Genomic DNA, 26539 nt, shown 5'->3' with positions numbered 1-26539 from the left:
GCTCCCTGCCTGCCCTAGCTCCACACGGATCCCAGAAGTGGCAATCAGGTCCTTGCAGCTCCTAGGCACATGGGCAGCTAGGGAGGTTTTGCACTCTGCCCCTGCGCCTAGTGCTGGCTCCGCAGCTCCCATTGGCCAGGAACAGCAACCAATAGGAGCTGCAGGAGCGGCGCCTGCAGGCACAAGGGCAGTGCACAGAGCCTTCTTGGCCACCCATGCGTCTAGGAGCTGCAGGCACCTGGTGGCCGCTTCCTGGGAGCCGTGGTAAGTGCTACCAGGACCCTGAACCCTCTCCCGCACCCAAACCCTGTGCCCCAGCCCGGAGTCCCCTCCTGCACCGAAACTCCCTCCCACAGCCCGCACACCCCAACCCCCAGCCCTCTCCCACACCCCAAACTCTTCATCCCTGGCCCCAGCGCAGAACCCACACCTCCAGCTGGAGATCTCACCCCCCTTCCGCACCCCAAACCCCTTCCCCAGTCCAGTGAAAGTGAGTGAGGGTGAGAGAAAGCGAGCAATGGAGGGAGGGGGGGATAGAACAAGCGGTGCGGGGGTGTTCAGTTTTGTGCGATTAGAAAGTTGGCAAGTCTAGGCCTGATAAATTATTGGGACTAGCTGTCTGTGGTCCACACCCCTTATTCCTTCCCTGTCTGTTTCTGCTTCTCAGAGTGAATAGGAAATCAGAAGGTTGGGCTGAGGCCGCCCATGTCAATCCAAGGCCCAAGGTCCCGGATGGGTAGTAGTATGCCCTGCTTTACAGACTTACAGCCTGTGAAAGTAGAATGGGGAGGGGAACCTCATAGAACAAGGACTCACTAAAGGAGGAAAAGAGGACCAGATTTTCAAAAGAAGCCTCTCATTTTGTGTTCGTGTTTTTGATCAACTGCAGATGGCATTCAATTTCAGGAGATAAGCAATGAATGTTGATGTCTGGCTGATTGCATCTGTGATGCTGCCTGCTCATTTGTGCCCACAGGTGAAAGAGGGCACAAAATTAGAGGCCAGATTGAGGCCTCTTTGAAGTTCCTGTGCATCTGTGAGGTTTCAGAAGCATTGATAGCTTATCAGATCCCTGCTACTTTTATTTATTCAGATTTAATCATATAAAAAGATGCTCAATCAAGTGTCTAGGTGCCCTTACATCATAGAAGTCCCAGCAGCATTAAAGTAATGATGTCAGAGGAACATAGCCGGATACCAACCTTTCCATTTCTTTCTTGTTATGGGAGGCATAGCCGCAGCCTTCTTACTTTTACTGATCATTCACAATATTTTTGTGAGAAAGAGGGATATCTCCTCCCCAGTTTTCCATTGCCACCACCATCCCCAGCCCCAGAATCATGTGATCCCATAGCGAAGTCAGAATGTTGAATTAGTGCCCTCCCAGTAATTCCCAGAGCAGCATATTATTCTGCCACCAATGCAGGATTATGACCTCATTGCAAGATCAAGCAGTAGGAGAAGCTGGGTTGTAAGAGAGAACGCCCTCATCCAGATACTGATATCTGAAATGGCAGCTAAGGGAGCCCAGCAATGGGTTGTGTTGTTTCTATAAATGGTTCCTTTTGCCAAGCTTGGCCTAGTGTAATATGTTCTTTTAAAACAAGTAGAGGGACAGGCATTTGGACTGGGTGTACCAGGAGCAGGAGATTGAGAATGGCAAGGCTTTGTGTGAATGTGTTTAGGGGGATCAGTAAGTCCTCCTGGGTTTTGGATTTTCCAGCGCTGCTTTCCTGCCTAGGTTTTCAAATACCCGAATTGACAAATAGACCAAGCAGTTTGACAGGGAGAGAGAGAAGTTTTTTTGGCATTCGAGGACCTGTCCTTTGATATGCGTAAGCCTCCTCTTGTCTGCTTGGAGCTATAATTGAGGCTACTGTCTTGACTGATTTTTACTAATGAGGTCTACCAACAGTCACCAGCCACAGAATGGTTCATTTTCCAGTTTGGAGTGAATGTTTGCCTGTTTGACATTCAAAAGACTATCATCTTGGGAAAACCACTCTCTTCAATGATTTCACAACCATTGTGTGGTGGAGGCACAGCTTCTCAGCTGAACTTCTCTCTGAGTGTTACTGCATTCACCCTCCTGATACTAGTATCTCTTTTCTGGCCTCATCTGGATCTTTTTTCTATGGTGGCACCAGTAAAATTATTGGTAACTTTGTTAAGTTTGGATGCATGCAGTGGAAAATACAGTAGGAAGATATATATATACACAGAGAACATGAAAAAATGGGTGTTGCCATACCAACTGTAACAAGACTAATCAATTAAGGTGGGCTATTACCCACCTTAATTGGTATGGCAATACCCATTTTTTCATGTTCTCTGTGTATATATGTCTTCCTACTGTATTTTCCACTGCATGCATCCGATGAAGGGGGTTTTAGCCCACGAAAGCTTATGCCCAAATAAATTTGTTAGTCTCTAAGGTGTCACAAGTACTTGGTTTTTTTTTGCTGATACTGACTAACACGGCTACCACTCTGAAATTTGTTAAGTTCATGCACAGTCAAGGTTTCTTTCTTGACCAATATGTGTGTGTGTTTAATATATAATAGTGATCAATAAGAAGATATGGGCAACGTATATGAAACTCCCAGTAGGATTTTGAGGATCCCACAATAACCATGACAACATGGATGTCATTTTTTTTTTTGGCTGTAACACTCCTCTGAACTGGTCTACTCAGACAGTGTGACTTAGGCTTGGTCTACACTACCCCCCCCAATTCGAACTAAGGTACGCAACTTCAGCTACGTGAATAACGTAGCTGAAGTCGAAGTACCTTAGTTCGAACTTACCTTGGTCCACACGCGGCAGGCAGGCTCCCCCGTCGACTCCGCGGTACTCCTCTCGCCGAGCTGGAGTACCGCAGTCGACGGCGAGCACTTCCGGGTTCGACTTATCGCGTCCAGACTAGACGCGATAAGTCGAACCCAGAACTTCGATTTCCAGCCGTCGAACTACCTGGTAAGTGTAGCCAAGGCCTAACATATGATATTAAAGGCAAGGCTGACAATCTCTGATTCCAACAAAGACAGTAAATATACAGTGAAATCAAAGGCCTGTGTTAGCCCTTTCCAACTGTTATTTAATCTTTTGCTTCAGCTTTGATACAGCTTAGAATGCAAATACTTACAAAAAGCTTCAAAACCTGGAAAACACTGAAATCCTAATAAATCTTTAATTGTTCTGGGTGTGTCTTTGGTATTAAAGCATTTAGCCAGTTTTTGTTTGATCTGTAGATGAGTAAAATATCAGCAAACAGTGTATATTTGTTTTCTCTCATTAATAAGTTTCAAGTTAAAAGCAAAAAAGTTGACAAGTTGGAAGCTCATTGAAAGAAACCTCTCCAGCAGGGCTGCCTTATGCTGTGCTGATGATAATAGAAAATATTGAATGTGTCTGTACCGTGAAGTATTGCCAGAGCTGTTACTGTGTGTATTTGAGAGCAGTGTATGGAACTGGCTGGAGAAAGAAGAAATAGACATGGAAAATATAAGGTGGCCCCCGACTTTGATGGGCCCATCATTTTTTTTCATGATAGTATTATATTGTACAATGAATTTTGACACGGTTGCATTGTTCCTACCTAAAGAGGCCAAACTAATTCTCACCATCCAGTTCTGTGTCAACTCTTCAATCTCTAGGAAAGGAAAAAAAAGTTTGAGAAGGACGGCGAGAAGTTTTATTCCATGCTGGACCGCCATTTGCATTTATCGTCTAAGAAGAAAGAGTCCCAGTTACAGGAGGCAAGTGTGAAATTTTCCTTAAAAGTTTCTGTTTCTTGGAGTCTAGAAGAAGTAATAGCAGGTACATTGGACTCCTGTCCAATACACGTCTCTTTCAATAAAGATTAAATCTGCGTAACGTTTCTTTTGATGGGAATGGTCCATCGAAACTCAACTTCTCTCTCATTCCAGGGGGTAGTCATTTCAGATCAAGTTTGAAGCACATTGACAAGGCAATCTAGGGAAGCTGGTGTAATCCATGCTTACACAGATGTCTCTCTGGCCCTCTAGTGCAGAGGTGGGCAAACTACGGACTGCGGGCCACATCCGGCCCGCAGGACCCTCCACCCTGGGAGACTCGCCTGCGGACCCTCCCCTGCTGTTCCCCCTCCCCCGCAGCCTCAGCTCGCCCCGTCACTGGCACAACGCTCTGGGCAGCGGGGCTGCAAGCTCCTGGGGCAGCGCAGCTACAGAGCCCGGGTTGGATGGGGTGATGGGGGCAGTCAGGGGCGGGGGTTCCAGGGACGGTCAGGGGAAAGGGAGTAGGAGGGGTGGATGGGGCAGGAGTCCCGGGGTAGGAGCCTCCCCTAACTGGCCCTCTATACAATTTCCAAAACCTAATGGGGCCCTCAGGCCAAAAAGTTTGCCCGCCCCTGCTCTAGTGGCTAGATGTCTCTCTGGCCCTCTAGTAGCTAGATTTGAGTCTGCTGCTGCCTCAGCTAACTCACTTGGTCCTTTAGCTCAAGCCGAAGAGACCTAGGACAGGGGGCGCTCGATTTTTTTTTTTTTTTTTTTTTGGATTCGGTGGCGCGGCACTCGGAGCGGGGTTTGGAGGGGGGCTGGCGCGGTGCGGCGCTCGGAGGGGGCGGGGCTTCGGGTGGCACGGCGCTGGGGGGCGGGGCTTCGGGTGGCGTGGTGCTGGGGGGCAGGGATTTCGGCAGCACTCGCGGGGGGGGTTCGGAGGGGCGGCGCTCTTCTTTTTTGCCTGGGGCGGCAAAAAAGTTAGAGCCGACCCTGTCCATGGGTGTGTGAGCAGGGACACTCTTACACTTGCATTGTCTGTGCCTGTGCTGTATTGGTTCTGTGGTTAGATGTGGAACTGCAGTCTGGCACCTTTCACAAAAACTAATGCACTTTAAAAAAAAAGCCTTATTCCTTGCAGAGTGGCACTAAGCTCTGAATTCATATGAGCGTATGGGATGCAGCTAGGAGAAATTCTAATGGGAAATGTGACCTATGTTCCAGTCAGATATGGTCCCCATAAAGCATTCAAAACCTGGGTTGGATTATTTCATGGCTTGAGAAGTAATAGCTATCACTTGCAGGCAAATATACAGACACCACTAAAGAATTATTATTCTTTTATGTGATTTTTTTCCATCCCCCTCTCACACAGGCTGACTTACAGGTTAATAAAGAAAGACACAATTTCTTTGAGTCGTCCCTGGAGTATGTGTACCAGATCCAGGAAGTGCAGGAGAGCAAGAAGTTCAGTATTGTGGAGCCAGTAAGTGCCTCCTTTTTATCATCACACACTCACATTTATTGACTTGCCCATGTGAGCAAGGAGGGGTGGGAAATAGTCAAATTGGATCCTGTCCTATTAACGATTCCACGTAGGTCCCTATAATGAGTCAAAGCCAAACGTACAGAGTTAGCAATCGGTTGTTTCGCTACCTCTGCTGCTGCTTCATGAAGATAAAGAACAGTGAGGTCTTCTTTTAGCCCTAAAAGTGAAATGTGCCTAACGAGCCAGACTCTGGAGATTGCCACAGATTTTGCTAAGGATTGCCCCATTCACCGTGCATGTGGTGAGAAGTAGTAGCCCTTGAAGAGTGACACTAAAGGGAGAGATGCCTGCTGGCCCAGCTGCCTGCTGTGGTACAGACCTGTCTGGTGCAGGCTCGTCACTTTAACAGGGAGCCTGTAGTTCACAGTTCACTGTGCTGGTTGAATGAATAACTGTACCCTAGAGCAGGACCTCCTCTGGGTAAGTGTACATAAGGAGGGACTCTCCATAGAACCGAGGGTGTATTCATTGTTCTTCCAGTGCAGTCTTTCATTACTGATAGCGTTTTACTGAGATAGGCAATACACATCCATAGGATCATAGCTGTCATTTGTGGTGGCACAGACTTCTCATGGCTCTGGGGGCTGTTGTGGCCAGTGAACTATGTCCCCATCTGCCCCCAGGATTGTGGGAGAATGAAAATGTGTAACACCACCAATGCCCCTCTTTCTGCGATCCTGCTTACAGCATAACTGGGTAGGACATGTGGATGTGGCCTGTGTCTGAGCTAATAAGAGCATAGTATGATCAGGTGATACTATGAGACATATGTATAGATTATACTTTTTAAAAAAATCACTACCTGAGCAATTACTAATACTTTCACTGTCAGAGCACTGGATACAAATCCAATCTGCATTGGATTCCTCTCACCTGAATGTATATTTTATTTTATGGCTGTTAATAATTCTGTTTGACTGTAAAGATCACAACAGGTTTGATTTAATTAAAACTGTTCTCTCACCACCTTTTGCCTGATTTAATACTATTGTCTTTAACACAAAGGCTAATCCATTACCTTTCCTTCCTGCACAGGTGTTGGCCTTTCTTCACAGCCTCTTTACATACAACAACCTGACAGTCGAACTCACGCAGGACTTCCTCCCTTATAAACAGCAGCTTCAGCTCAGCCTACAGAATGTAAGTTCCTGTCCAGCTGCACACACACTCTCATATGCAAGCTCTCAGTCCTGCCATGCATCTAAATGCCTCTGGCATAAAAACCTTTCCCATGCAGGATGGACAACCCTTGTTTGCTTTCTGGGAGGGACACAAAAATGCTCTTTCCTTCATAAAAATGCCTTCTGTCCATAAATTCCTTTCTTCCTAGCAAGAACAGCCTACAGGTGCTACTACAGCATATTTCATAGATTTAAGGCCAGAAGGGACTCCTGTGATCATGTACTCTGACCATCTGCATAACGCAGCCCATAGAATTTCACTCAGTAATTTCTGTATCGAACCCATTGACTTGTGGTTGCGATAGGGTATATCTTTTAGAAAGGTATCCAATCCTGATTTTAAAGATTTCATGTGACAAGAATCCACCACAGCCCTTGTAAGCTGTGTCAATGGTTAATTACACTGTAAAAAGATTTGTACCCTTACATGGCCAACATTCACTCTGTATTGATAACTCAAAGCAGGAGTTCAGGTGCCTCATCTTTCTGGCATTAAAATGTTCTGTTGTCAGCTCTTCATATTAAAGAACAAAAAGCTACCCTCAATCGTGACACATTATGTTCCTCAGCCACCATGTCGCCAGCTCTATGCATATGATGTTCAACCCTGGCCACTCACCATTATGGGCCAACTTTTCTGCTAGCTTCAGGGCTTGGGGTTTTTTGATGCCATCTTTTCAATGTGCCACTGATCATTCCCACAAAAGTGGGTGTGTGGCATTTTGTGCATGCTGACAATGCATTTTGAGTGCCCATTGGAAACTTGGGGGCCAGCTACCAGATTTGTTTGCCCATGTTCAAGCATCATTCTTTTGTTCTCTCACCAGACGAGGAATCACTTTTCCAGCACGCGAGAGGAGTTGGAAGACCTGAAGAAAAGGATGAAAGAAGCTCCTCTGACCTGCAAGCTACCCGGGAAGCCAACCATAGAGGGTTATCTGTACACTCAGGAGAAATGTAATGGCCTGTGTGCACATCTGTATACATTAAACAAGTGTAGGGTCCAGCTGTAGGTTGTACTGCTTGCCTGGTTATGCATCCAACTCTAAGCTTCATTCAGCTTGCCGCCAAGAGTCTATTTTTATAGCTGTTATAGCCATGGGGATGTTTGTATGGGTGTGCCTTAGCTGTTGGGTATGCTAGTCACTGAGCCCGAAGCAAGTGGGTTCATATCTCCCATCCACCTTGTACCTACTGCCTTACAGATCCGATCATGATCCCGAGCTAGCTGTAAATGCAGTGTAGTCTTGGTGTGGGTGTGGCAGACACGGTTACAGATGCCATTTTTGGTCTGAGACATGTTTTCAAGATGCTAATTGCCTTTTCTCTGGTGACTGTCTGGGTGAGATTTAATAATCCGTTTTACGAGACTGTGGCTCGGAGGACTGAGATTTAGCCATTCTTTACCAGAATAAACTTGGTATCCTTATCAATATTCTCTTGCTTAATAAGAAAGGTTTCAGTGCCCATCTATCTCAGTGTGAGCTACAGAATGGCTGCACTACCACTGGCTGGAGTCTAAAGCTTGAGTCTGAAGTGCTGGAGTCCAAATCTATTCTATTCTTTCCTTTTCTATCAAGATTATACTACGTCCACTAATAGTTCAGTTGAGGCTGTAAATTATATGTTGCAGAGAAAGCCCGTATCAAGCTCCTGATGTTAATTTGGTAGAGACACTGTGGGTGTTGAACTCCTCCCATTTCCTCCAGATATTCTTTCACCCCACTTTTGGCAGTGTCGAGGGTTTGAGTGAGTGTTAGTATTTGGACTTGTACAAATAAACAATCTGATATATTAAAAGGGTTGCAAGAGCAGATATCCGGGGCAGATGAAAAGGCCTAGGTGTATCTTCCGCCTTTGGGATTGTGAGAAAGAGAATGACAATTCAATTCCAGACATAACTGAGACAGATAAGCTGTTATTTTATTTAGCCACTGCTCCTGTGGAAACATGGCACTTCATGTGTCTGAAAATAGTAGTTCTTGTACTCTGAAAGACAGAAGAGCTGTTATATATAGCATGTTGGCCAAAACACATTCCATTCCTTTGTTCTTATAGATGTTCATATTCACAACCTCCAAGTATGTAAGTAATGCACCAATATTTATAATGCGAGTGTCACATTTTTCTGGCCTCTTCCATCTCGCGTACCTTTCTTCTGGACAGGTCATACGTGACTCCACTTGTTGCATGAGTTGTAATACTCCCACCTATTGCATATGAGCTGGTCTCTAGTTGCTAGGATAAAAACCTATTACTTACTGACTGCTAGTAGTTGACAGGGGCCAGTGTTGAAGGCTGGGGTTCAATCCCCTGCTGATAATCACTCTTTGTATGTGCATGTGGCAGTGGGTTAGTTATATAAGCACAAACATTGACAACTTTGCAATCTCAGGTCAGATTCCTACAAGGTAGCCACTATGCAGGATATTGGGTTGGGGCTGCCAATTCGGTAAATGGCTCGTTTGATATATTTATGTAAACAGGGCAAATATTGGCTGCTCATAGAAGACTATCAACTAGTCTTGTGTTTAAAAAAACCACACATACGTATACACAGTCATTTTAGACCACAAGGAAACTTTGTACATTCCTGCATAATAATGAACTATATTTATTGCCTTTAAATTCGTTTCTTATGAATTGGTTAAAGAAAAAACAAGATATTTGAAATAGTTCAATTGGTTCTTTTGTTCTTTTGGCGGGGGGGGGGGGAGTTGAGGCACATCAGGAACAGAGTGCTTCAATTAAGACAATGGAAGAAGAGTGGAAACTAAATTGTGGTGTAACGTAAATGTAGATGTAAGATGATATTTTAATGTGCTATTGTGTTTATTCTGTCAACAAAAAGTTGTCAGTAAGGAAAAAAATAGTAGTGTCCATTTAAAAACAAACAAACAAACATATTAACTCCCCCCTGCCCCTCCAAGCCCACCCCTCATCCCCCAGGATGTTGCCTGTGTACTTCTTGGCCTAGATTTCCCAGTCCTGTTTGGTTTGCCACGTCAGAGTCACACAAATGCCCTTTCATCAGCTTTTCCTTCTGAGGAGGCTGGTGCTAACTTTTACCCAGTGCTTACTTTCCTCCCTAGTTACTGCTGCTTCTGTCACTGGCAATGCGGCAAATAGAGCTCCATGTTTTCCTGTGTGTTTATACAGCACCTGGCACAACAGGGCTCTGTTCCTGATTGGGGCTCACAGGCATTACCTCAATATAAATAATAAACAGTAATAATAATGGCCAAGTGCATCACTATATCAGGCTGCAGGATATAACGATGCACTTGACCATTATTATTACTGTTCATTATTTATATTGAGGTAATGCCTGTGAGCCCCAATCAGGATCAGAGCCCTGTTGTGCCAGGTGCTGTATAAACACACAGGAAAACATAATTCCTACCCCAAAGAGTTGGCAATCAAACTCATGCATGCTCTCTATTGACTCTTGACTATCTTTGTGTTTTTATAGGGGCACTGGGCATATCTTGGGTGAAATATTATTGCCAGTATGAGAAGGAGTCAAAGATGCTAAGAATGACTCCAGTGGAGCAGAAGTCTGGAGCTAAGCAAGTGAGTGGATTCCCTATAAGAGATATCTCTGCAACCATTGACAGTCAGCAGGTTCTGCCTCATTTCCTTCTATTCTGACTTGTTTCTTCTCTGAGGAAGTACAAGTATAAATATCTATAGAACAGGTACATTCCATCCCTGTTGTATGAAGCAGTGATGTACACAATTCCAGTTCTTAAAAAGTATTGCTAGTTAATTTAAGTGCTGGATTGACACCTCTGGAGATGGAAGGCCTCTTTGTAGCCACAGAACAGATATACCACAGACATTCCCCCAGCCACACACACACAATTCCTTGAATACTGCTGATCTGCAGGAAGCACCCCTGCCGGGGAAAAGTAGTTCACTTTCCATGGCCTGGATCGGACATGGCTCCTCTGCTGAGATCACCAGCATCAATGCCAATGAATTCCAGTGGTGGTTCACTTAATAAAACCACTACATCTGCCCATCAAGAAGGGATCTGATGCTCCAGTCTCAAACCTTTCTCATTCATTGCTCGCCTTCCTACACATACTATTAGCTATTCCCTTCTGCATGTAATTTACATGTTGATCAGTCATAGATTAAGCCACTTTGTTCCTCACCTATGAATTTGGGCAGTGCGTGCGTCATACCTAGAGTTCCTCAGGCTTTGCAGCACAGGCAGGCTTGCATGTTTTCTCTGGCAAACCAGTTGTGAACACGTGACATTTTCTTTTGAAAAGACAACCTGACTTGCACTGATGCCTCTGATGATTGTTGACAGTACTTGAATTAGCAAGGTTATTTGAATGGCTCCATAATGCCCCCTCTCTGTCTGCTCCTGTTAAAGGACCCTTTGGTTCATGATTATGGATTCCTCTCTTCAGGAATTAGTTGCTAAGTAAATTGAAGATGTACAGTGGGTGGGAGCAGTCAGGGGTTGGGGTTTAGCATCTTTACACCACGCTATAAAACAACAATTTTGGGATCTTTTTTCATCCTTCTCAGAGATTTTTCAGTAGGTGCTTCAGCTGCTGTCTGTCAGTCTTCTACTGTTGCTCACTGTGAAATAGAGGGTGTAGGATACAAGGCTTGATAGACAATGGCTGGCCAAAATGCAGCCAATGAGTCCAACAAAATCTATGGAATTCTTCCGCAATACAGCTCCCATCCATCCTCATCTTTGCATGGGGTTGCAGCCCATGGAGACTTCAAATCATAGCATGAAATTCTCCAATTTGAGACTTCATAATTCCTGCTCTTTGGCAACTGATTGCCTGTTGCAGTAGTAAAATAAAATCTTTTTCTGGAAACCCCTAGGAGAGTGAAGTCATCCAAACACATTGACTAGATGGAACTGTTGACATACCCTATGTAAAGATATGCGGCAAAATAATGTTAAAGCATGTAGGGGCTTGCAATAATACAGATTAATATCCCTTTCAAACTTGTACAGCCCATTGTGTCAGTAACATGTGTTCTCAGGTATCCCTTGGTAACCCCTGGCATAACAGACCAATACAGCTTCAAAGGGAACCATATAGTGAGCGCTCTTAAAAACCCACCAAAAGGCTTACAGTAGACATATAGTGATAACCAGGGAGAAGGAAAAGGCTGTGGAAGGTTATCAATAGTGCTGATCCCTTTGGTTCTTTTCACTGTTTATCCAGACTATCTAATGCAGATGCCAACTGTTGATGGAGAATTCATTCCAGGTTTGTGCACCAGTGGCTAGCTTCTCATGGGTTTGCAAAAGTTACTGAAGCTTGACTTCATGGTTTCTGTAAAGTCATAAAGACCCCGGAATGGGGCTATAAACGGGCTGCAATTTACTTTTGCCAGCTGGTAATTAAAACCTAGGGTCAAGGCCTGCCCCCTACAACACAATTATTGTAAATGAGTGTGAAATTTGCCCATGAAGTTTTATCCACTTAAATTGTTTTCAAAGGTGTTTCAAAAAGCTATCTGGGCCATTATTGCTGCTGTTAGTAATTTGATACTTTATGTGAAGGTAGCACCCATGAACCCCAATCAGGTGATTAAGTAGAGCCCTGTATCTAATTGCCATCTTATTTGTAGAATTCTCACCAACAGAAGTTGGTCCAATAAAAGATATTACTTCATCCACCTTGTCTCTCTACTATCCTGGGATCAACATGGCTACAGCAGTCCTCCTCTAAGGCCTGGTCTACAGTGGCAGGGGGATCGACCTAAGATACGCAACTTCAGCTATGAGAATAGCGTAGCTGAAGTCGACGTATCTTAGTTCGACTTACCTCCCGTCCTCATGGCGTGGGATTGACGGCCGCCGCTCCCCCGTCGACTCCGCTTCCGCTTCTCGCCGCGGTGGAATTCCGGAGTCGACGGCAGAGCGATCCAGAAGGTAGTGAAGACGTACCCTAAGAGTGTCTATTTTAAGCAACATTTCTGCCATAAGGCATACTGAAAGAATAGTTGCTAGGATTTTTAGCACCAATTCACACTGTAATCCCATGAACCCCATAATTAATTGATATTGTATGAAGGAAGCCTGTTTTAGGAAGCTGTTGATCTCTATCTTGCTATCTATCTGCTTTGTGGAATGTTGAGAGGAACCATCTGCTATCATGCTACAAGTGCCATCTGATTAGCAAGGCTGACATTGGGATTACACAGTCACTCCCGATGTCTCAACAGACCGTGTGGCATTGCCTTCCATCCAAGGAACCCGAGAAGTCTCATCCCTATTATATGCATTTTTTAAATTTTGGCTTTAAATGTCTCTCTCTTTCTAGGGCACCTCAGACTTGACACTGAAGTACTGCGTAAGGAGAAAGACAGATTCTATAGACAAGAGGTTTTGTTTTGATATTGAGACGAATGAAAGGTGAGCCAGAGGGATTGCTACTTCCTCTGTTATTGCCATGTTGAAAATAATATGCCACTTTCTTGGCGTTCAGTGAGGGTGTGTTTGTTCTGAATAGCCTAAAATCTGTTTTGTATGGGCAGGAATATTATGCACCAGGGGGCAGTGCTGTTCTTCCTTGCTACAATCTTCATGCCTGATCTGAAGCCCATTGAAATCAATGGACATCTTTCTGTTAAATTCAGTGGGCTTTTTATGGGGCCTTCTAATACTGTGAAAGGATGAGCACCTTCTGTGAGAACTTGAGGGCCCTGAACTCTCATTGTCTTCAACCAGCATGAGACCCTCATATTTTCCCATATACCTTTCCCCCCGACATATATATTGCCAGTCGTACAGCTGGAAATTCTCTCCATGGGTTATTTTTCACTTTACTCACTGGGAGTCTGATCCTGTTCCCACTGAACTCTCTGGGGATGCTAATTAATTACCATGGGAGCAGAATCAGCCCATAGACGAATGAATTCTGGGATGTCACACGTGCTGTGGAAGCCTTGGTCTCTGCTTAAGCCACAACAAAGGAAAAAGCGCCAAACTGCAGATTACTTTATCAGATCCTATTTTACCAGAGAAGGACACCCTGCTCAAAAATATAAAACAAAAGGCAAACATTTGTCACTCTTTCAGCCTTTGACATTCCCACTTAATTCCAAAATTCAGACGGATTTCTCCCTTTTCTGAATCAATTCTCTTGTGCCTGCACTAATGCTGAGTGTTATTAATTTAGGCATTTGGAGCAGTAGGTTGCAAATTATCTTGACCTTTGAAAAGAAGTGACATGAGTAGGGTGAGACTGACACAAGTAAATTTTAGGGATTGTGAGTTTCGGAGGTTTTGGCAAGCCCGGTGTTTCCGTAATTTGTGCATATTGGAAGAATGTGGGGTGTAAAACTATGCAGTGGGTATAGCAAAGTGCCAAGCCTTTCAGTCCTTACTCGGTATGGCAGGGCGTCTAACCTGCATAAAGGTGGAGGAATACTGAAGGAGTTTAGCCCACTATAATAATACATAGTTTGATTTAATGACAGCACCAAGGGTTAACGTAGAGACATGCTTAGAGACTGTGTCATATCCTCAGCAGTTGGTAGCGGCCACACTTCTTGAACCTCTGGCCAGTTCCTTACCACAGTGATGAGAGATGTGTTGGGGAGGTCTCCCCCAGCACAGGACACTGAGCCAGCCCTGTATGTTAATGGATAGACTGTACAGTGCAGTGCTGCATTTGACAGTATAGTATGACATGAAATAAAGTTGCACACTCGGATTTTTCTTAAGAAGCTGATCTATTAGGAAACAGGTAACATCTCATCATGTTAGAATCATTTGTCTCCTGCCTAAGAATTCTACAAATAAGATGGCAATTAGATACAAACACATGGACCAAAATCTACCCTTCGTTACACTGACTCCAGTGGGCTACTAGGGTGTAGCCGGGCAGAATTTGACCCACTGTGTCATGCACCAGAGTCTTTTACCATTTGGCTTACTGGATTTTTCACTTGGGTGAACGCTGCACAGGGACCTCTATATCTATAGCATGTTCAGTCATACTAACAGTGCCAGAAGCCCCCGGTACCTATCTCTCCCCTGCCCATTTTCCTTGTGTCTTTTTCTGCATTATGGTGCTAATGAGTGGTGAATAAGGACATAGGAGTTTCTCACCTGAAGCCAAGAGGGATCTCTCTGAAGTGCTTGGAGAAGGGGAGAGGAACAGTTAGCCTGACTCAGACTGAAATGATTTTTCAGAAACCACATGACTTTACAGTGTTAACATCAGAAAAGACATCAGAAAATGTGCTAGGCTAGTAGCTATGAAAACCAGATGGGAGAGAGAGAGTGTCTGGACACCTTAGGTTGCATGATTAAGTCACTGCAGATAAATGTACAAAGACACTTGTGTGAATTAGATGATTTAGGGACCTGCTTTGCCAGTGTGATCAGCACGTGTGTAACTTCCATTTTTTATGATAGACATATGCTTTAGAAATACTATAGATAGATAATTGGAATGATGTGTGTGTACTGACTTCCTTAAAGTGCCACCTGCACTCACTCTTGCTGAGTATTTAAGTGGTCTCCAGAAACATAAAAAACTGTAAATCTTGGATGAAATTCCTTTGTCTTTTAAAAAAAAATCCTTTGCTTTAATTCTCTGGACAGGGCCGGGACTATCACATTGCAAGCACTTTCAGAAGCTAATAGACGGCTATGGATGGAGGCCATGGATGGAAAGGAGCCAGTGAGTATTCAAAGAATTATTGTCTGATTATAGATGTGCTTTTTAGTGGTGTAATTTCACACAGATGAAGAGTGTATTGATAGTCGCTTTTGGAGAGCTCATCTTTTAGGGTGTTCTCATGAGATTGGGTATGAAATGATCAACATCACTATTACTGTGTGGTCCATAACAGAGGTATCAATTTAGCAAGTAGGTATGTACAAATAGATTTCACAGGGTCATTCCAGGGACTGTTACCGTATTGCCCTGTCCAATTGTATCCTTTGATATTTGATGTTTCAGTTCTGCTGTTTAGATTGGCATCAGTTGGGCCCCATAAAAATGTGACTTGCAGGCATAGAGAAGTAGAGCTGACTCTTCCAGTGTTTCTGTTGCTCAGACAAATAGCTCTCAGATCTGTCTGAAGCAATTTTGGTTTTGCCTGCATAATATTCCTGCTTGTAAGTCTCTTGTCTGAAGTTGTGGCAACCTGTGTGTGTGTGTGTGTGTGTGTGTGTGTGTGTGAGAGAGAGAGAGAGAGAGAGAGTTACACACACACCCCAGAGATTTTCCGATACTTACTTTCTGTGTTTCTTCATTGGTTTCCTTACTTTAATCCAAGCCCAGTATAAACGTTTCTGTTAGACAGAATTTCCTGTAAACAGAGAATGCTATGTGCAATATAGCAAAATACATTTCTTGCCGTTTCCCCATGCCCATTGACTGCTCCTTTTCCCTAAGCAGCCTGGAGTTATCCAATATCTCTGTAAAAAGACTGGCACCTAACTCTGTGCTCAGAGACCTTGTGTTGGACAAAGTAACTCAGAGCTGTCTTGATGGGGTTGAGTGTGCGGGGATTGGAGCATATCAGATAGGCTGCTAGGTGCTCCTTACAGAACCTGCTCACTGCTGTAAAGAAGTGATGCATGTGGGCGTTTGATGTCAAATGCCTGTAATGACATTTGTCTGGATCCCACACATTGAATTGCATAGGCTGGAAATACATAACCAAGGGAATGACAAGCTAGCAGTAATAATTAGTACTTTTTGTCCTGGCAAATTCAGGAGCGTCTCTGGTTATATCAAGGGCTTTGTTAAAAAATAATTCAGAGTCCCAGACCTGCACTGTTCTAAATGCCCATTGCCTCTTTCCATCCTTCTGAACAAATGACTAGTCTTATTGTTAAAGCACCCGACTGGAAGTTGAAAGAAAGTGGTTCTTCCTGACTCTGCCATTAACTATTTGGGCAAGTCACTTTACTCCTCTGTGCTTCTGTTTTTCATCTCTAAACTATGGGATGATACCAGGGCCGGCTCCAGGCATCAGCTCAGCAAGCAGGTGCTTGGAGCGGCCAAGGGGAAGGGGCGGCACGTTGGGCTCTTCGGCGGCAATTCGACGACTGGTCCCTCGGTCCCTCTCGGAGGGAAGGACCCGCTGCCGAATTGCCGCTGAAGAATGAAGCGGTGATGGTAGAGCTGTCGCCGATCGCGATCATAGCTTTTTTTTTTTTCTTTTTTTTTTTTCCCGCCCCTTGGTAGGAAACCCTGGAGCCGGCCCTGGATGATACCACCCCACCTGCCTTCCAGCAAGGTTGTGAGGCCTAATTCTAGAGGTGGTTGAATAATTAATTGTTCGTTAATTATCCTCTGAATTTATACATTTTTCTGGATCATAGATCACTCATGAACCAATCCCGATTTTTGTGAATTTAGTTGTTATTCCCAAAATAATTCATATGAACAAGTTTTAATCTACACAATTGTTTATTTGCAAACTAGTCTCATCAACTATTTGTGCTGTGTGGTTGATCGCCTATGTCACATGATATTGTTTCACTACATCAGTTTTTCTCATCCTTTCCAGACTACTGTACCCCTTTCAGGAATCCAATTTGTCTTGCGCAGCCCAAATTTCACCTCACTTAAAAACTACTTGCTCACACAGTCAGACATAAAAACATGAAAGTGCTACAGCTCACTATTACTGAAAAATTGCTCACTTTCTCATTTTTAATATATAATTATAAAATAAATCAATTGAAATATAAATATTGTACTTACATTTCACTGTATAGAGCAGTATGAACAAGTTATTGTCTGTATGAAATTTTAGTACTGACTTCGCTAGTGCTTTTTATGTAGCCTGTTGTAAAACTAGGCAAATATCTAGATGAGTTGACGTACCCCCTGAAAGAGCTCTACATACCCCAGGGTATGCGTAACCCTGGTTGAGAACCAGTGTGCTACATGACTGGCTGACTGAAATTTTCTGAAACAGGAGAATAACAAATAATAAGTAATGTGAAACAAGTAGTAAGCGGCAAAAGCTTGTGTTTCCTGTGTGAATATGGCTGTGTGACTGTCTGCACTCACCTCTCATGAGCGCCCCCTGTCAGATGGGTGTGAATCTGCACTCTCTCTCTTTTCGCGGTGCCCCCGTCGGCTGTTGCCCTTGCCAGGCGGGTCTTCAGTGGCTCATCCACTGGCACATGCTGTCAACCTGTGAACAAACAAACCCCTTCCAGGGCAAAAGGTCCAAGAGGACCTGTCCCTGTGCCTTTGACAGTCTCTTTAGCCCAGTCTCTGGGCTCAGTCCTCAGCCCCTTGTGGGCTAGCTTTAAGTCCCTGTCTGCTTTAGTATAGAGCAGTGTCCCCAGGGCTTTCTCCCTGGAGACTCTTTAAGTCCTGCCCTTCACTTGGTCCTCTAAACAAGTCTTATCCCCTCCTTGGGGCTTAGGCAACCCTGCCAGTGGCCAGTAGGGGGACCTAGGCCAACCCATTACTTCAAATCCCGACCCAGGGACCCTATAAATAGCAGCCACGTGCTGCTTCCTGTAATAGTTGCTGCTGCTTTTTCCTGGGCCACTTCCCATGTAGCCTTACCTCAGAACGGAGGTTCTTCCTCATGGAATATCAATGTCAACAGAACCCATCTTCTGGGTCTTCCTTGAACTCCAGCAAAGAGCACCTTCCTTGCTTCTCTGGTCCCTGTCAGGAACTGATCTGCTCAGGCCCTGCAGCTCCTTTTATCTGAGCCTGTTGAGCTCTAATTGGCTGCTTCCCTGCAGCCTTTTTAGGCAGGCCTGGAGGACCCACCTTTACTGCTCCTTTTCTGGGGTGTGTGTGGTAGGACTGTGAGGCCCCAAAGGACCCAGTACACCTTGTCACAGGGTGTCCATGTGAAGCATAGCGATTCCTTTACCTTTCTTGTGGACAAAGAGAAAGTAGTTTGTGTGAATATATGCAAATATTGAATAATAAGGAGTATGACCATGGTCATATTGGACAGCTGTTCAGAATTCAAGCAATATCCAGTATTCAACCACTGCAGTGTAATTTGTTATTGTACGTAAAGGGGTTTTGGTCTTATGTGAGGGAAGGTGCTACAGAAGTGCATTATATTGTTATTAAAGTATAGACTCATAGACTTTAAGGTCAGAAGGGACCATTATGATCATCTGGTCTGACCCCCTGCATGCTGCAGGCCACAAAACCGTCCCTACCCTTTAATAAATCATGTTATTAGTATAATGGTAAAGAAAGCAATTTATTGATATTCTGGGTAAATATAATTTTGCCGAGCTGCATAGCTTGCAGACCTAATTTTTACTAAGAGACAAACAAAGGATCTTTGTGATTAGTGTGGGAGGGTGTGTCCAAGAGAAACAGGTGCCCCAGTGAAACTAATGGACACCTGCAACACCTTTCTTGAATATAGGGTGGTATATTGTTTAGTGCTTTGTTTTTGAGAGCAAAAGTATTAAACAAAACTGTATGTCTTGGACTTGCTTTCCCTGGCTGTATTCTCCTTGGAAAGTTATTCTCAACTCGTGCCTGCTTTTGCTTTTGTTTCCCTCTCCTCTTTAGATCTACCACAGTCCCATCACAAAACAGGAAGAAAGTGAGTAATTCATGGTTCTATTCTGCTGAAATATTAAAGATCTTATTTGTACTGATGTTGTATGATATATTAGTTTGCAACTGTGGACATCACTGCTGTATGCTGGATGGACTGTATCTCACACCCGCTCACGTGTTCCTTGGTTCCCTCAACTCAGTGAACAAGGGGACCAAAGATCTCTCGGGTCTGCTCCGGGGGGAGGGGTGATGAGTACCCTCAGGTCTCAGTGAGAGTTGAGGGTGATCAGCACCTTGCAAGATAAGGCCGTTAGCTCCCTAAGTGGAGGAAGAATTTGCAGTAAATTTCAACCTATCTAGAAAAATGCAGGTTCCAAATTTAGAACAGAGCTCTGAATCTTTGAGGTTCAAGTTCTAGTTGGGTTGTCACCAAAACATGAGTTCTGGGCTGCTGTGCGACTTCTTTAATTTTATCCCCTTAGTTGCGATTGAAGTTAGACAAGAACAGCTTTCAAACAAGAATATTTGTTTGCAAAGCAGAGGCATCCATTTAGTGAAAATTACATGGCATTAACATTAAATTTCCACTTAAAATATGGTTTCAGTTAACTGGAGAAAAGAGTTTCATGAAACATGAAAAAGTGTTATAAATGTAAAACAAAAGAATAAAAAGTTTTATGGGTTTCTTGAAACGCCACACCCCATTAGGTTCTCCCATCTCTCCTTATCAGAGCTAGGTTGTGAGTGCTGTCTCTGACACTGCATATATTTAATAAGTTGAATCTGCACATGCCCACAGCTCACGACAGCTGTCTCTATCTTGCTAAAATGTTATCCCTCTTACCTTTTCCCCCTTCATTTCATATTCACTTAGTAATGTCAAGTCCTTACAACCATACTGCCTCCAATATCTCAGTACATTGGACTGGAAAGCTATGTGGATTTATTACTCAGGTACCCTCAATGAGTACTGAAAAATCTGCATTCTGCCTGTGGTGACTGACTTGACCAATCACTTACTCAGAGCTGGGGAGCACTTTCTTAAACTACTTTATCTTAATTAGTGTGCAGTTAGGATTGAAGAATCTCCTTCAAACCGATCAGTTATCATTGGGCAGTGCTGAGGCACGTTCCTTCTAGGTCTGTAATACAAATGCAGTCAGATAAACACTATGTTTTAATAATTTGGAATCAGAGATATTATCAATTGATACTACACAGCTCACTGCAATCTAAGCACTGAATCTCTGCTAACATTTGTTTTGGCCCTACCTGGAAGCTGGTCTATCTGAAGTTTCCAGTAAGAATGCTCTGAGCAGGGAGGGTCCTTATTACTGACCTGCTGGCAGGTGTGGGATGTCTGCAGTTAACTGATTCACCCAAGTTCTCCCTAGAGAGTTTGTGCCAGGATTAGAGCTGGTTCAAATTTTGGGCGTGGAAATTTTTCCCAGAGAACAACACAAATTTGTCAAAAAACAATTTTCTTCACATCAAAATGTCACTTCTCATGAAACAGTTTGGTTTTCCTGCATGAACATTTGAAACAAGAGTATTAATTTTGATTTCAAATGTTTGCTTTTGAAAATGAAAAACCATTTTAAGTTGAAACAAAATGTTTTGTTTAATTTCTAAGTGTTGAGTCAAAACCAAAATTTGTAGTTAGAATTTGGTTCAAAAATTCCTGCAGCTTTAAAAATAATTGAATGCAGATTTTATTTTTATTAGTATTTCTTGCCAGAAAAATGTTGGTTTCCTGACTAGCTCTAGCCATGATTTGAATTCCTCAGGACAAATTTTGCTTCTGATCTGAAGGGTGATATGCAGAGCCCCATCCCTCTGCCTAATAAAAACACATTAAAGACTAACATTTGAGAGACGTTCAAAATATCTGTTTGCAACAGACAGAAAGGTGTTTCAGTGTTAGAAGCCATTGATCACTCACATAAACACGTACGCGGCCTTATCCTGTGACCCTTATTACACAAGTAATCCTTCTGAAGTCAGTGGAAGAATTAGTGAGTAAAGGTCATCCATTTGAGTAAAGTTGCAGGACTAGTTCCTGTAAGGAACTAAGGGGCCTGATTCAGTGCCCACTGAAGTAAATGGAAAGAGTCTGGTTCACTTCAATAGGGTTTGGATTAGCCCAAAGCAAACTACTTTTCCACCTGTCCGCTGTTTGAAGCCTCCAAGGAAGACTGTGATAACCTATTGGTTAATCAGTGGGGAGAAAAACCTGCCTTCTCCTTAACCTATATGGTATCTAAGTAGAATCCTGTCATTTTCTGCAATCTAACAAAGTAGATAAAGAATATGTGGAAGTTTGTGTTCTTTTGATTTGGCAGAGGTTGGACTGCAGATTTTGCTATACTCCGGAAGCCACAGATCAGCTCTTGCCAGGCAGAAATTCATGTGTGGTTGAACTCTCCAAATTACAGTTTTATTAAAAAATTCAAAAGCCAACTGTTAAAGCAATTTCAAGAGGGGGGGAAAAAAGGAGAACAAGTGGAAATGAACAATTCCAGGCCAGATTCTTAAAAATCTGGGTGTGCTTTTGCACAAGCCCCCTCACAACATATGCATGCAAATCCCTTAATGTAGGTGCACCAGATGGGCTACATGCATGCACAGACCCTGACTTGCACCCACACAGCAGGGTGTTAGCATACTAAATTGTGCCTGTGCACTTGTGCGTGTGTGGATTTGAAATGTCCCTAAAAATGTAGCAAACTTGTTGCAAGGTGTAATGCCTGCAGTAACTTGACACCTCTTTGGGTTTTCCACCAGTAATTACATGCTGATGTTCAGGCACCTAACTTTGCTTCCCTTTTTTTGAAATAGTGGAGCTGAATGAGGTTGGCTTCAAGTTTGTGAGGAAATGCATCAATGCAGTAGAAACCAAAGGTAAGATCTCAGTACTGCATCTGGAAACTATTTGCTTTTTTGATATTTAATTTCTTGAATGGCATTTGATTGCACTGTGATTTCGCTAATATATAGCAACGGGATCTAAAAATCAGAGAATTATAGAAATGTAGGGCTGGAAGAGACCTTGAAAAGTCATCAAGTCCAGCCCCCTGTGCCTGAGGCAAGACCATCCCTGACAGATGTTTGTCCAATCTGTTCCTACAAACCTCCAGTGAATGGGATTCCACAATCTACTTTGGAAGCCTATTCCAGCTTAACTACATTTATAGTTAGAAAGTTTTTCCTAATATCCAATCTATATCTCCCTTGCTGCATATAAAGCCCATTTTTTCTTGTCCTACCTTCGGCAGATATGGAGAACAATTGATCACAGTCCTTTTTGTAACCGCACCTAACATATTTAAAGACTGTTATCAAGTTCTTCCTCAGTCTTCTTTTCTCAAGACTAAACATGCCTAGTTTTTTTAACCTTTCCTCATAGGTCATATTTTCTAAACCTTTTATCAAAGACTCCTGACACCGGATAAGGAATGTGCCGACGAAACAGTAGAAACCTTACCCCCCATTACAACATTTGCAGGAGCAAACTCTAGTTAAGGTTGAGTCCTCACTTTCATTTTGTTTTCACTCACTTGTGAATTTCTCAGAAATTTTCCTTTGGGGCTGAAACATCACATGCTTGCTAGTAGGCCACAGGTGAATAGGTTACAAAATATTTCAGGCAATTTTGTGTTTGGGGAATATCTTAAAGAATTATTCAGATTTGTTTTGTGAAAAACATACTATGTGGGGTGAGATTTTCAAAGCTTTCTGCAGGATTTTAACCACACAACTCCCTCTAAAATGAATGAGAGTAGTGTGATAGATCTTCCACGCTGTTCTGAAAATTCCAACCATGCTGAATAACCACCAACTTCCTTAAAAGCGTAAGTAGAGCTGTGCAAATAATATAAACACACTTCCAAATATTAGTCCAGACTTTAAAAGAACTTGCTTTGACTGTAGTCACTTTCTGTGACTTTTCTAGAAAACTAGTTTACTGATAAAAAATGTTGAGGGGTAAATAGCAGGGTCCCCTAAGATCTGAACTGGAACCGGTGCTGTTCAACATACTCGTAAATGATCTGGAAAAAGAGGTAAGCAGTGAGGTGGCAAAGTTTGCAGATGATACAAAACTACTCAAGATAGTTAAGTCCAAAGCTGACTGAGATGAGTTCCAAAGGGATCTCACAAAACTGGGTGACTGGGCAACAAAATGGCAGATGAAATTCAGTGTTGATAAATGCAAAGTAATGCACATTGGAAAACATAATCCCAACTGTACATACAAAATGATGGAGTCTAATTTATCTGTTACCACTCATGAAAGAGATCTTGGAGTCATCATGAGTAGTTCTCTGAAAACATCTGCTCAATGTGCAGCAGCAGTCAAAAAAGCTAACAATGTTAGGAACTATTAGGAAAGGGTTAGATAATATGGCAGATAATATCATAATGCTGTTATATAAATCTGTGATATTCCCACATCTTGAATACTGTGTGCAGTTCTGGTCACCTCATCTCATAAAAGATATATTAGAATTGGCAAAAGCACAGAGAAGGGCCACAAAAATGATTAGGAACAGCTTCCATATGAGGAGAGATTAAAAAGAATGGGATTGTTCAATTTAGGAAAGAGATGGGAGGAATATGATAGAGCTCTATAAAATCATGAGTGGTGTGGAGAAAGTGAATAAGGAGGTGTTATTTACACCTTCACATACACAAGAACCAAAGGTCACCCAATGAAATTAATAGGCAGCAGGTTAAAAACAAACATAAGGAAGTATTACTTTATACAACACATAGTCAACTTGTGGAGCTCCTTGCCAGGGGATGTGAACACCAAAAGCCTAACTGAGTTAATGAAAAAGAGTTAGATAAATTCATGGAGGATAGGTCCATCAGTGGCTGTTAGCCAAGATGGTCAGGGATGCGAGCCTATGCTTTGATTATCCCTAAACCTCTGGCTGCCAGAAGCTTGGACCGGACAACAGAGGATGGATCATTCAATAAGTTGCCCTGTTCTGTTCATTCCCTCTGAAGCATCTGGCACCAGCCACTTTTGGAAGACAGGATACTGGGCTAGATGGACAATTGGCCTGACTCAGTATGGCTGTTCTAATGTTCTTAATGTTTCCAGTAATAGCAGATTTTAAGCAAATATTGCAGAACTTTCTAAAAGAGAATTTCAGATTTGTGATTGAGAGTAATCATCCCTGAAATCTAATTCTCACAGTGGCACCGATCTTGTCAAAGAACAGAAATATACCGTGTGATTTTTGTGTCCAGTCAGAACAGCTCCGATTTTGAATACTGAATATTTGCAACCAATTGTTCAGTTATTAGCTACTGAACAAGAACTGTGTGCCGAAATTATTTGGTGACTCATTTTGCCTAACGAAGTCCAGGTTAACATGAGGTATTGATGGGCAATTCTTTAAAAATGATTTCGTCTGCATTATCCACTTAGCTCTTCACCTAAGTGCTGTCAATCTATTGCAGGCCTGGGGACAGCCTGTGATGTGTTTACTACACTAGGTGGTGCTGTTTAACATCTACAACCATGAAAGGACACTAGATTAATTCTTTTCTTCGTTCTTCTGCGCAGGGATCACTACTGAGGGAGTGTACCGAACGGTTGGCAGCAATATCCAGGTGCAGAAGTTGCTGAATGCCTTCTTTGGTAAGAATACCAAAGTTCTTGGATGACTGGACTGTAATTTTTTATAGGGTTACCATATTTTGTGCCTCCCAAAGGAGGACACTCCACGGGGGCCCGGCCCCGCCCCCAGCCCCGCCCCAACTCCGCCCCCTCCCCAAAGTCTCCACCCCCTCCCCTGCTTCCCGCGAACATTTGAGTCGCGGGAAGCCTGAAGCAGGTAAGGGGGAGTGTGGGGGGAGGAGGCGCGGTCCAGGCTGTCCCCGGCCCACCACCCCCGGCCCGGCCTGGCACCGCCGGCCCGGCCCCCGAGTCCCCGGCCCGGCTGGCGCCCCCGATCCCCCCGCCGGAGCCCCCGGCCCTGCCGACCCGACCGGCCCCGGCCCCGCCGGAGGCCCCGGCCCGGCCGACCTGACCCGACCGGCCCCGCCGGAGGCCCCGGCCCGGCCGACCCGACCTGGCCCCGCCGGAGGCCCCGGCCCGGCCGACCCAGCCCGACCGGACCCGGCCCCGCCGGAGGCCCCGGCCCGGCCGACCCGACCCAACCCGGCCCCGCCGGAGGCCCCGGCCCGGCCGACCCGACCCGGCCCCGCCGGAGGCCCCGGCCCGGCCGACCCGACCCGGCCCCGCCGGAGCCCCCGAGCGCACCGCGGGCCCGGCCCGAGCCCCCGGCCCGATCCCCGAGCACCCGCACCGCCGGCCGGCATGTCCCGATTTTCCCGGACATGTCCGGCTTTTTGGGCTTTCCCCCCGGACGGGGATTTGGAGCCCAAAAAGCCGGACATGTCCGGGAAAATCCGGACGTATGGTAACCCTATTTTTTAGTACTGTAAGGCAAGACAAGCAGGACTGGATTCCACAGTGAAATGAACCCCTACACACTGTCAGGTATAGGGTGACCAGATATCCCGATTTTATAGGGAGAGTCCCGATTTTTGGGTCTTTTTCTTATATAGGCTCCTATTACCCCCACACCCTGTCCCAATTTTTCACACTTGCTGTCTGGTCACCTGAGTATAGCCTCCCTCTGCTCTTGCCCTTCTTTCCAGGATGCTGGTCTTCTCCACCAGTCTTTCTGATGTGTTCTTTCCCTTCTTTTCTGACTTCTTCTCCACCTAGTCTCTTGTCTCTCCCTTTAAGCTAAAATGTTGCCAATTTTACCTGCATTTTCAAACTAAGAAGCAAAGGGTACCGAGATAGCAGTAACGTGGAAGTGGAGTAGCTTGTGCAGCATGTGATGACCCTGTAGAGTGCAAATAGATCCCAAAACAGAGAGACCATTGCTAATTGCCAAACAGACTCTCCTCCCCCATAGATGATAGGTCCTGATTCTCATTTACATGAAGATCCCTTTATTCCTCTCTGGCAGTGTAAATGGGCTTTAGAGGAAATGAGAATGAGATCAAAGAGCTGAGTCTGCCCCTGTTTACATCAGTTTTATACTTGTGTAATCCACTGGAGTTGCTCCCAATCTACAGCAGTGTGAGGGCAGAATTTGGCCCTACGTGTGATAAGAATTTTTACTGCTTCTCTAGGTCTTGCTGTTTACAAAGCACGGCACAGTGTTATTTTCATTTATAAGAGGCACAAATTGTCAACTTCTACGTGCATTTACAATAAAAGAGCCACCAAATACATCCACTAACCATTGTTAGCATAAACAAAATAACTGCCCCTCCCCCAGAACTCCACCCCCAAAACATCCTCCAAATTCTCAGACAAATCTGAGTAAACAGAGAATCCTCGCAGCATGCCGTGAAAGTCAACAATACGGGGCTGTGTTCGGCCGGAAATGGGGAATGCACTCCAGAGTCAAAGGCTCTGCTCTGGGAATGTCCTGGTCCCAGACCCTGATGTACAAACTAGTGGACAGTCAGTTCAAGCATTGTAGGACAGAGGTGGAGCTA

At 44.2% G+C, this 26539-nt stretch overlaps 1 protein-coding gene across 2 annotated transcripts in view; it reads left to right on the top strand.

The window, feature by feature from the left end:
• The window catches only part of OPHN1 (oligophrenin 1), a 128109-nt gene that overhangs the window by 72141 nt on the left and 29429 nt on the right, over positions 1-26539 (top strand). For both annotated transcript variants that reach the window (XM_054040035.1, XM_054040034.1), the window contains 10 exons: positions 3657-3758; positions 5134-5244; positions 6343-6447; positions 7316-7445; positions 9961-10061; positions 12800-12891; positions 15091-15169; positions 19016-19049; positions 21845-21907; positions 24582-24656. In XM_054040035.1, coding sequence (XP_053896010.1) covers positions 3657-3758; positions 5134-5244; positions 6343-6447; positions 7316-7445; positions 9961-10061; positions 12800-12891; positions 15091-15169; positions 19016-19049; positions 21845-21907; positions 24582-24656 — 892 coding nt within the window. The remainder of the gene's footprint in view (positions 1-3656; positions 3759-5133; positions 5245-6342; positions 6448-7315; positions 7446-9960; positions 10062-12799; positions 12892-15090; positions 15170-19015; positions 19050-21844; positions 21908-24581; positions 24657-26539) is intronic.

This window comes from Malaclemys terrapin, chromosome 9 (genome assembly GCF_027887155.1).
Source record: "Malaclemys terrapin pileata isolate rMalTer1 chromosome 9, rMalTer1.hap1, whole genome shotgun sequence".
NCBI lineage: Eukaryota > Metazoa > Chordata > Testudines > Emydidae > Malaclemys > Malaclemys terrapin.
This window is presented reverse-complemented; position numbering and strand designations above follow the sequence as displayed.